We start from the raw sequence: 12,198 nt of genomic DNA on the forward strand, positions 1-12,198 counted from the left end.
AGTGGCTCACGCCTGTAATCCCAGCACTTTGGGAGGCTGAGGCGGGCGGATCATGAGGTCAGGAGATTGAGACAATCCTGGCTAACACGGTGAAACCCCACCTCTACTAAAAATACAAAAAAATTAGCCAGGCGTGGTGGTGGGCGCCTGTAGTCCCAGCTACTTGGGAGGCTGAGGCAGGAGAATTGCTTGAACTTGGGAGAGAGGGGTTGCAGTGAACCGAGATGGCACCACTGCACTCCAGCCTGGGCGACAGAGCAAGACTCCATCTCAAAAAATAAAAATAAAAATTTTTTTGTGGAGATGAGGTCTTTCTGTTGTTGCTGAGGCTGGTCTCAAACTCCCGGGCTCAAGTGATCCTCCTGCCTCAGCCTCCCAAAGTCCTGGGATTATAGGCATGAGCCACCACTCCTGGCCTGATTTTATTTTAGATTCAGTGGGTATATATGAAGGTTTGTTATGTCAACCCTAAATATCCGAGACAGGTCTCAGTCAATTTCGAAAGTTTATTTTGCCTGGCCGGGCGCGGTGGCTCACACCTGTAATCCCAGCACTTCGGGAGGCCAAGGCGGGTGGATCACCTGAGGTCGGGAGTTTGAGACCAGCCTGAACAACATGGAGAAACCCCGTCTCTACTAAAAATGCAAAATTAGCCGGACGTGGTGATGCATGCCGGTAATCCCAGCTACTCGGGAGGCTGAGGCAGGAGAATTGCTTGCACCTGGGAGGTAGATTTTGTGGTGAGCTGAGATCACGCCATTGCACTCCAGCCTGGGCAACAAGGGTGAAACTCCGTCTCAAAAAAAAAAAAAAAAGTTTATTTTGCCAACATTAAGGACGCGTGCCCATGACACAGCCTCAGGAGGTCCTGATGGTATGTTCCCAAGGTGATCGGGGCACGGGTTGGTTTTCTACACGTTAGGGGGACATGAGACATCAATCAATATATGTAAAATGAACATTGGTTCAGTCCAGAAAGGGGGGAAACTTAGCAGGGAGGGGCTTCCAGGTCATAGGTAAGAAACAGACCATTGCATTGAGTTTCTGATGAGCCTTTCCAAAGGCAGCAATCAGATACCCATTTATCTCAGTGAGCAGAGGGATGGCTGAGTTCTCTCTGTCCTCTGTGTGCAAGGAATTTCCTTGTGGACAGATTGGGAGGGAGGTATGTAGCTTTTTTATCTTAGTAGCTGTCTTTTTAAAGAATAGAACAGAAGGCTGGTTTGCCCTAAGCGGTTCCAGCTTGATTTTTCCTTTTGGCATAGATTTTGGGGTCCAGAGATTCCTTTTTCTTTTCTTTCTTCTTTTCTTTCTCTTTCTTTGTCTCTTTCTTTTTTTTTTTTTTCTTTGACAGAGTTTTGTTTTTGTTACCCAGGCTGGAGTGCAATGACGTGATCTCGGCTCACCACAACCTCCGCCTCCCGGGTTCAAGCGATTCTTCTCCTGCCTCAGCCTCCTGAGAAGCTGGGATTACAGGCATGCATCACCACAGCCGGCTAATTTTGTATTTTTAGTAGAGACGGGATTTCTCTGTGTTGGTCAGGCTGGTCTTGAACTCCCAACCTCGTGATTGCCCTCCCAAAGTGCTGGGATTACAGGTGTGAGCCACCGCGCCTGGCCTTTTTTGTTTGTTCGTTTGAGACGGAGTCTTGCCCTGTCGCCCAGGCTCAAGTGCAATGATGCGATCTTGGCTGACTGCAACCTCCACCTCCCGGGTTCAAGCAAGTCTCTTGCCTCAGCCTCCCGAGTAGCTGGGATTACAGGCGCACGCCACCATGCCTGGCTAATTTTTGTACTTTTCTAGCAGAGACGGGGTTTCACCATGTTGGCCAGGCTGGTCTTGAACTCCCGACCTTGCGATCTGCCTGCCTCGGCCTCCCAAAGTGCTGGGATTACAGGGGTGAGCCACTGCACCCGGCCTATGTGCGGCTAATTTTTTAAACTTTTTGTAGAAAAACAGGCAAGGCAGAGTCTTGCTACATTGCTCAGGCTGATCTTCAGCTCTTGGGCTAAAACGATCCTCCTGTCTTGGCCTCCCAAAGTGGCGTCTTGATGTTGACGTGGCCACTCCAGCTCTCATGGTTTCTGTTTAGATATAAAGGAAAATCTGTTTTTACTCCTTACAGGAGTTCTGGCACCGTGTGTGGGTTTTCCACAGCAAGTAATTCCTCATCTTGTGGATACAAACTGGGCATACTACAATTTTTTTTTCTTTTTTTTTTTTTTGAGACAGAGTCTCGCTCTGTCGCCCAGGCTGGAGTGCCGTGACGCAATCTTGGCTCACTGCAAGCTCTGCCTCCCGGGTTCACACCATTCTCCCGCCTCAGCCTCCCGAGTAGCTGGGACTACAGGCGCCCGCCACCACACCTGACTAATTTTTTTTTTTTTTTTTTTTGGTATTTTTAGTAGAGATGGGGTTTCACCATGTTAGCCAGGATGGTCTCGATCTCCTGACCTCGTGATCCGCCCACCTCGGCCTCCCAAAGCGCTGGGATTACAGGCGTGAGCCCCCGTGCCCGGCGGCATCCTACAATTTAACTCAACCCTCACACCCACCATCCAGAGTGAGCGCAGACCCCACAGGTGGTCAGCTGAGCCCCGTGCCACCCACGTCAGATGCCTGTTGCAAGGGCGAGTCCCCAGGTGACCCACACTTCTCTCTGACTAAAATCAGGAGTCCCACATCTCCGTCCTTGAGGTTGATGGTTAGCCATAACAGCCCACAGAACTTCGAGAAATACAGTTACCAGTTTGCCTGTAATCACAGCGCTTTGGGCAGCTGAACTGGGAGGATCGCTTGAGCCCAGGCATTTGAGACCAGCCTGGGCAACATAGCAAGACCCCGTCTGTACAAAACATTTAACAGTTAGCTGGGCATTGTGGCTTGTGTGTGTGTGTTCCCAGCTACTGGGAGGCTGAGGTGGGAGAATTGCTTGAGCCCAGGAGGTTGAGGCTGCTGTGAGCTATGATTGTGCCACTGCACTCCATCCTGGGTGACAGAGTGAGACCACACCTGTAAAAACTAAAAATAAAAATGAAATAAAAATAAATGAAAGATTTAATAAAGGACATCTCTTCCAGGCGTGGTAGCTCACACCTGTAATCCCAGCACTTTGGGAGGCAGAGGCGGGCGGATCATCTGACGTCAGGAGTTCGAGACCACCCTGGCCAACATGGTGAAACCCCGTCTCTACTAAAAGATACACAAATTAGCCAGGCATGGTGGTGCTATGCCTGTAATCGCAGCTACTCGGGAGGCTGAGGCAGGAGATTCACTGGAACTCGGGAGGCAGAGGTTGCAGTGAGCCAAGATTGTGCCACTGCACTCCAGTCTGGGCAGCAGAGCGAGACTCCGTCTCAAAAAACAAAAACAACAACAAGGACATCCTGCAGCCAGATGAAGAGGTTCCCATGCCCAGAGGGTGTCAGAGCACCTGCACCTGTGTCCTGTGGGCTCGGGATGGCCACCCTCGTGGCACGTGGACAAAGTCACCAGCTTGGAAGCTCAGCTCTGTGGTTTAGGGCTCTTCATGGAGGTTCCGTTGTGTAGGTTAAATCACGGAATCATTGGCCCTTTGTGCACCTACAGTTCTTTCGGTTTTAACCTGTTTTCTTTTCTTTTTGAGATGGAGTTGCACTCTTGCTGTCCAGGCTTGAGTGCAGATCTCGGCTCACTGCCACCTCTGCCTCCTGGTTTTTTTTTTTTAATTTATTTTTTCTTTTTTTTGAGATGGAGTCTCAGTCTTATAGCCCAGGCTGCAGTGCAGTGGCACGATCTCAGCTCACTGCGACCTCCGCCTCCAGGGTTAAAGCAATTCTCCTGCCTCAGCCTCCTGAGTATCTGGGATTACAGGTGCCACCACACCCGGCTAATATTTTGTATTTTTAGTAGAGACGGGGTTTCACTGTGTTAGCCGGGATGGTCTCGATCTCCTGACCTCGTGATCTGCCTGCCTCGGCCTCCCAAAGTGCTGGGATTACAGGTATGAGCCACCATGCCCGACACCTCCTGGGTTCTAAGTGATTCTCCTGCCTCAGCCTCCTGAGTAGCTGGGACTACAGGTGTCCACCACCACACCTGGCTAATTTTTGTATTTTTCATAGAGACAGGGTTTCACCATGTTGGCCAGGCTGGTCTCGAACTCCTGATCTTAGGTGGGCTGCCCGCCTCAGCCTCCTAAAGTGCTGCGATGACAGGCGTGAGTCACTGTGCCTGTCCCCCATCGTACTTTCTGTCTGAATCTGAGGACTCTGGGGACCTCCTAGGAGTGGATCACACAGGATTTGTACTTCTGTGCCTGGCGTCTCTCATAGAGTGTGACATCCTCAAGGTGCATCTGTGCCGGGTCGTGCATCAGAGCCTCATTCCTGTTTGCGGCTGGGTCATGTTCTGGCGCGTGGGTGGTCGCGCCGTGTCTGTCAACGGACACTGGTTGTTTCCCCCATTCGGAGGTGGGAATCGTGCTGCTGTGAGCAATTGTGGATGTGTCTTTCTGTGGCCGTGTGTTCTCTATTTGTTTGGAAGGGGAAGGGGTTATGGATACATGAAGTGGGGAATGGCCGGGAGTGGGGCTGGGGACCCATGGTGGGCAGAGGAGGCAGTAGCGGTGTCCAGGGGTCGGATCCTGAAGGCCCATGAGGGTGTCTCCAGGGAGGAGCTTGGTGTTGGAGGTGCCCCTGCCTTGGAGACCGGCAGAGCTGCCTGGGGACCCGCCCATGTCAGAGGGGCTCCCTGGTTCCAAACTGTGCATGGATGGCCCACGCTGGGCCCACTTCAGTGCCTCCTGCTTTCTGCTTTTGAACCCTCCTCAAAGGTTTTCCCCACAGGAGACCAAGATGCGTTTTTAAATCAAGAAAGAGAAGTCCCACGCACAGGTACCCTATTTCTGGAACATCACGTGGGAGGGAAGCGTTTGTCCTGGGGCACCGGCTGTAGGTGATGGTGGTGCAGGGCCCTGAGGCCTGGGCCCCTGAGGACATGGCCAGGAGGGCAGACGGGCGGGCAGCAGTCCCAATGCCCACACACTGGGGAGTCAAACTCAGTGGGTTCATCCTCTGCCAGTCCCAGAGCCCAGGACCATGGATCAAGGCGTCCCAGGGTGGCGCTCCCTCTGGAGGCTCAAGGGAGGATCCTCCTGCCCCACCCAGCTTCTGGGGACTCCAGACGTCCTTGATCTGTGGCGGCATCGCTCCAGTCCCTGCTTCCGTCTCCATGCAGCCGCCCACTCTGTTTCTTTTTCTTTTTTTTTTTTGAGATGAAGTCTTGCTCTGTCACCCAAGCAGGAGTGCAGTGGCGTGAGCTCTGCTCACTGCAACCTCCACCTCCCAGGTTCAAGCGATTCTCCTGCCTCAGCCTCCTGAGTAGCTAGGATTGCAGTTGCTCACCACCATGCCTGGCTAATTTTCTTTTACTTTTTTCTTTTTTTTTTTTTTTTTGAGACGGAGTCTCTCGCTCTGTCGCCCAGGCTGGAGTGCAGTGGCATGATCTCGGCTCACTGCAAGCTCCGCCTCCCAGGTTCATGCCATTCTCCTGCCTCAGCCTCCCGAGTAGCTGGGACTACAGGTGCCCGCCACCACGCCCAGCTAATTTTTTGTATTTTTAGTAGAGACGGGGTTTCACCGTGTTAGCCAGGATGGTCTCCATCTCCTGACCTCGTGATCCACCCGCCTCAGCCTCCCAAAGTGCTGGGATTACAGGCGTGAGCCACCGCGCCCGGCCATGCCTGGCTAATTTTCAGTGTTCCAGAGACGGGGTCTCACTGTGTTGCCCAGGCTGGTCTTAAACTCCTGGGCTCAAGCGAGCCTCCCGCCTTGGTCTCCCACATGCTGGGATGACAGGCGTGGGCCACCATGCCTGGCCTGTTTCTCCTTCTTCCAAGGACGCCAGCAACTGGTTGGGGCCCACCTTCCTCGTCGCCTTCGTCCTGACTCATGACGTTAGCACGGGCCTATTTCCATGGAGCCTCACATTCCAAGGTTCGGGGCAGATGTGGACGCTGTGGTCGGGGTCCGTGTGGAAGCCACTGCGTTGGTTTCTGACCTGACTCTCGGGCGCAGTCAAGCCCTGGGCTGGACCGGATGGGCTGAGGGCCTGCGGGGGTCCGGGGCGCGTGTGGTGGGAGGAGAGCGAGGAGCTTCTCCTCGGAAGACGGGGACTTTCCCGGGAGCTGTGTGGAGGTTGCGCAGCCAGGCCTGGAGGTGGAGCCGTGCAGGAGTGAGAAGCAGGTCCCATCCATGGGGAACCACCTGCAGCTCTGGAGCTTTCCGGGCATGGAGAGGCTGTTGAGAGCTGGCACTTGCTGTGGTGGGAGCCTTGGAAGCGGACAGGTGGGGAAGAGGTGACGCAGGGACCGCAACGTCCGGGGGCAGGTGCTCCGCCGCGCACAGGCCGAGTGTCTATGATCCCACTTTGCGAGCATCTACGAAGCCGCCCCACCAGCGTCTATGAACCCGCCCCGCGTGTCTGTGCCCCTGCCGAGTGTCCATGACCCCCCTATGCTGTGTGTGGTCTCAGCCCCCTGGGAGGCCATTGTGGGGGCAGGCCCTGGGGACCGCACATGGACAGCACAGAGTGGCGTCCTGAGCCTGGGAGCCGTGGAGTCCTCCCCGCCCCTTACACACCTGGCCAAACGTGGGTTCGTAGCCGGCTCTTGGGGAGGCTAGGGAGGCACCAGCAGCCTTTCTGTGCCCACCGCACCCTCCTGCCTGTTGCGATACCGAAGATCTGAGCCACTGAGTGGGCCCCATAGGCAGCCTGTGCTCCACACGGGGCAGAACTCACAGCGTCCTCACAGCCACTGCTTTCCCAGCTGGGGCCACCCCTGGTGCCTTCTAACGCTCCTCCCACGCTCCTGCGGTTCCCTGGGCCTCCATGCCCTTCCCCATGGGCGTGGCGGCTCAGATGACCCCACAGGCCTTCCCTGGGCTTTGTGTTCCCAACAGGACCACGCTCCTCTCTCTTCCTTCACTCAGTGGGGGCTGTTCAGCCATTTGGTCCCGGTCTGTCTCCCTCGGTGAGGCCAGGCCCTGTGCCTGTAGCTGACTCCCTGGGAAAGCGTGTGCCGATGAGGGAATGCGTGAGCAGGAAAGTGATAGAGTAGATGAGTGTGTGAATGAATGAATAAATAATGAGACTAAGTGGATGAGTGCATGCGGGAATGAACGAATGTGTGTGTGTGAATGGGTGAATGAATGAGTGAATGAGTGTGCGATGAATGAGAAAGTGAATGAATGAAGGCATGTGTCATAAATGAGTGAGTGAATGCATGCCCACGGGAATGAATCAGTGGGTCATTGAATGCATGTGTGGATGAATGAATGAGTGCATGTGTATGAGTGAATGTACATGGAAATGAGTTAATGAATGAATATGTAAATGAATGAGCGAGTGAATGAACGCATGTGAGAATGAATGCATGTGAATGAGCGAGTGACTGCATGTGTGAATGAACGCATGTGCGAATGAACGCATGTGAGAATGAACGCATGTGTGAATGAATGTGGAATGAATGCATGTGAGAATGAACGCATGTGTGAATGAATGCATGTGAGAATGAATGCATGTGAATGAGCGAGTGACTGCATGTGTGAATGAACGCATGTGCAAATGAACGCATGTGAGAATGAACGCATGTGTGAATGAATGTGTGAATGAATGCATGTGAGAATGAACGCATGTGAGAATGAACGCATGTGTGAATGAATGTGTGAATGAATGCATGTGAGAATGAACGCATGTGAGAACGCATGTGTGAATGTGTGAATGAATGCATGTGAATGAACGCATGTGAGAATGAACGCATGTGTGAATGAACGTGGAATGCATGTGAACGAGCGAGTGACTGCATGTGTGAATGAACGCATGTCTGAATGAGCGAGTGACTGCATATGTGAATGAATGTGTGAATGAATGCATGTGTGAATGAACACGTGTGAATGAATGCATGTGTGAATGCATGTGTGAATGAACACGTATGAACACGTATGAATAAATGCATGCAATGCATATGGGAATGAGTGAATGAGTGCGTGCCTGACGCCTGGAAGGAAAGAGGATGGTGGGGGCTGGCAGAGCGTGAGGCCCTGTGTGACCCAGGGCATGGTCCTAGCCCTGCCTGTCCTTGCCGTGGGTCCATCTGCATCACCCTCCTGCTGTCCCAGGCCGCTTCCAGAAGCCTCTGCCATCGGGGGGCCTGGTACATGCCTGCTGGGGGCTGGCAGGGAGCCCTAGTGGGGTGGTCACCCAGGATACTGGGCAGGACCTCCTGGCCGTGTGGTGGCGGCCACGGGGTTAACCAGGGCCTCCTCTCTCCTGTGCCAGGTTCGTGCTGGCCGTGGGCAGCGCCGTCTTTGATGCCATGTTCAACGGGGGAATGGCCACAACATCCACGGAGATCGAGCTGCCCGACGTGGAACCCGCTGCCTTCCTCGCACTGCTCAAGTAATGCTTCCGGATGCTTCCTGCTGGGGAGCTGGGCCGGGGGAGGGGGACCTCAGAGAACGTAGACCCTGTCTGACACCAGCTCAGATGCCCTGGCTTGGTGGAGATTTCTAGAACGTTCCTGCGCAGTGAGGGGTTCCAGAGGCACCTTTTGTTTTTCTTTTTGAGGTGGAGTCCCGCTCTGTTGCCCAGGCTGGAGTGCAGTGCCGTGATCTCGGGTCACTGCAACCTCAGTCTCCTGGGTTCAAGTGATTTTCCTCCCTCAGCCTCCCAAGTAGCTGGGACTACAGGCTCATGCCACCATGCCCCGCTAATTTTTCTGTATTTTTAGTAGAGATGGGGTTTCACTGTGTTAGCCAGGATGGTCTCCATCTGACATCATGATCCACCCACCTCAGCCTCCCAAAGTGCTGGGATTACAAGCCTGAGCCACTGTGCCCAGCCCAGAGGCACCCTTTTTATTTTATATTTTTTAGACGTAGTCTTGCTCTGTTCCCCAGGATGGAGTGCAGTGGTATGATCTCAGCTCACTGAGACCTCTGCCTTCCTGGTTCAAGTGATTGTCCTGCCTCAGCTCCTGAGTACCTGGGATTACAGGCATTCACCACCACACCCAGCTCATTTTTGTGTTTTCAGTAGAGACAGCGTTTTTCTATGTTGGCCAGGCTGGTCTCAAACTCCTGGCCTCAGGTGATCTGCCCGCCTCAGCCTCCCAAAGTGCTGGGATTACGGGCATGAGCCACCGTGCCCGGCCAGTTCCCTGCTTTTCTTTTTCTTTTTTTTTGACAGAATTTTGCTCTTGTTGCCCAAGCTGGAATACACAAACAAAAAATAACAATGACAAAACAAAACAAACAAACAAAAAACAAACAGGAAACATCAGTGAAAGAAATTTAAAAAGACACAAATAAATGGAAACACATCCCATGTCCATAGATTGAAGGGAATATTGTTTCGGTTTTTTTTTTTTGAGATAGAGTCTCACTCTGTCCCCAGGCTGGAGTACAGTGGCGCGATCTCGGCTCACTGCAAGCTCCACCTCCCAGGTTCACGCCATTCTCCTGCCTCAGCCTCCTGAGTAGCTGGGACTACAGGCGCCCGCCACTGCGCCCGGCTAATTTTTTGTATTATTAGTAGAGACGGGGTTTCACCGTGTTAGCCAGGATGGTCTCGATCTCCTGACCTCGTGATCCGCCCACCTCGGCCTCCCAAAGTGCTGGGATTACAGGCTTGAGCCACCACGCCCGGCCGGGTTAAATAATTTTTGGCAAGGGTGCCAAGGCCATTCAACAGAAAAGAGAGTTTAACAAATAGCACAGACACAACTGGAAATCCACATGCAGAAAAATGAAGTTAGACCCTTACCTTACTGTATATAAAAATTAACTCAAATAGATCAAAGTCCAGGCCGGGCGAGGTGGCTCATGCCTGTAATCCCAGTACTTTGGGAGGCTGAGACGGGTGGATCACAAGATCAGGAGATTGAGACCATCCTGGCTAACATGGTGAAACCTCGTCTCTACTAAAAATACAAAAAATAAATAAAAAATAAAAAAATTAGCCGGGCGTGGTGGCGGGCACCTGTAGTCCCAGCTACTTGGGAGGCTGAGGCAGGAGAATGGCGTGAACCCAGGGGGTGGAGGTTGCAGTGAACCGAGATCATGCCACTGCACTCCAACCTGGGCGACAGAGCAAGACTCCGTCTCGAAAAAAAAAAAAAAATAGATCAAAGTCCAAAATGTAAGACCTAGACCTGTAAAATACTTAGAAGAATCCAAAGTGGCCAGGCGCGGTGGCTCACGCCTGTAATCCCAGCACTTTGGGAGGCCAAGGTGGGTGGATCACGAGGTCAGGAAATCGAGACCATCCTGGCTAACATGGTGAAACCCCGTCTCTACTAAAAACACAAAAAATTAGCCGGGCGAGGTGGCGGGCGCCTGTAGTCCCAGCTACTTAGGAGGCTGAGGCAGGAGAATGGTGTGAACCCAGGTGAGGGAGCTTGCAGTGAGCCGAGATCGTGCCACTGCATTGCAGACTGGGCAACAGAGCGAGACTCCCTCTCAAAAAAAAAAAAAAATCCAAAGTATGGCTAGGCGTAGTGGCTCACACCTGTAATCCCAGCACTTTGGGAAGCTGAGGTGGGTAGATCACCTGAGGTCAGGAGTTCGAGACCATCCTGGGCAACATGGCAAAACCCCATCTCTACAAATATACAAACATTAGCTGGGCATGGTAGCAGGCATCTGTAACCCCAGCTACTCAGGAAGCTGAGGCAGGAGAGTCACTTGAACCTGGGAGGCGGAGGTTGTAGTGAACCAAGATCGCGCCACTGCACTCCAGCCTGGGAGACAGAGCGAGACTCTGTCTCAACAACAGCAAAAAAAGAAAAACCAGAATCAAATCTTCATGACATTGGATTTGCCCATGATTACTTGGATATGACACCAAAGACACAGGCAAGAAAAGAATAAACAAAGACATTGGACTTAGGGAAAATGTTAAAAATGTATACCTCAAAGGACAATACCGGCACAGTGAAAATGCCACCGACAGGCTGGGAGAGAAAAGAATTTTTTTTTGTTTTGTTTTGTTTTGTTTTGTTTTGTTTGAGATGGAGTAGTGCTCTGCCACCATGGCTGGAGTGCAGTGGCACGATCCTGGCTCACTGCACTCCCGGGTTCAAGCGATTCTCCTGCCTCAGCCTCCCGAGTAGCTGGGACTACAGGCACGCACCGCCACGCCCAGCTAATTTTTGTATTTTTAGTAGAGACCAGGTTTCATCATGTTGGCCAGGATGGTCTCGATCTCCTGATCTCGTGATCCTCCCGCCTCAGCCTCCCAAAGTGCTGGGATTACAGGTGTGAGCCACCGCGCCCAGCGGAAAACAAAAATGTGTTTAGAGACAGGATCTCACTATGCGCACACTGGTTTCCAACTCCTGGCCTCAGGCGATCCTCTCGCCTCTGCCTCCCAAAGTGCTGGGATTGCAGATGTGAGCCACTGCTCCAGGCTGGAGACATTTTTTATTTTTTATTTCATTTTTTTTCAGATGGAGTCTCACTTTGTCTCCCAGGCTGGAGTGCAGTGATAGAGTCTTGGGTCACTGCACCCTGTGCCTCCTGGGTTCAAGCGATTCTTGTGCCTCAGCCTCCCAAGTAGCTGGGATTACAGGTGTCTGCCACCACACCCGGCTAATTTTTGTATTTTTAGTAGAGGGGGTTTTGCCATGTTGGCCAGGCAAGTCTCTTAACTCCTGGCCTCAAGTGATCTGCCCGCCTCGGCCTCTCAAAGTGCTGGGATTACAGGCGTGAGCCACTGCGCCCGGCCATGTACTTTTTTTTTGAGACGGATTCTCGCTCTGTCTCCAGGCTGGAGTGCAGTGGCATGATGTCGGCTCACTGCAACCTCTGCTTCCCAGGTTCAAGCAGTTCTCTTGCCTTAGCCTCCCGAGTAGCTGGGACTACAGGCACCCGCCACCACGCCCAGCTAATTTTTGTATTTTTAGTAGAGACAGGGTTTCACCATGTTGGCCAGGCTGGTCTGGCACTTCTTGACCTCAGGCGATCTGCCTGCCTCAGCCTCCCAAAGTACTGGGATTACGGCGTGAACCACCAGGCCCGGCCTGTGCTTCTATTTTTGATTGGCCCAACCTCTGATCTGTATTCAGTGTCGTGTGGGCCCCTCGCTGGCATCGTGCTCAGTGTGGTGTGGGCCACTCGCTGGCAGACGGTAATAGCGTCCATGATTATCCATGATCC

The 12,198-nt window shown here is 52.7% G+C and overlaps 1 protein-coding gene across 1 annotated transcript in view; it reads left to right on the forward strand.

Annotated features, from left to right (window-relative positions):
• The window catches only part of BTBD2 (BTB domain containing 2), a 31,523-nt gene that overhangs the window by 11,069 nt on the left and 8,256 nt on the right, over positions 1–12,198 (forward strand). Inside the window, exon 2 of the mRNA XM_030795916.1 lies at positions 8,321–8,440. Within this exon, the coding sequence (XP_030651776.1) occupies positions 8,321–8,440 (120 nt within the window). The remainder of the gene's footprint in view (positions 1–8,320; positions 8,441–12,198) is intronic.

This window comes from Nomascus leucogenys, chromosome 17, assembly GCF_006542625.1.
Source record: "Nomascus leucogenys isolate Asia chromosome 17, Asia_NLE_v1, whole genome shotgun sequence".
Taxonomy (NCBI): Eukaryota; Metazoa; Chordata; class Mammalia; order Primates; family Hylobatidae; genus Nomascus; species Nomascus leucogenys.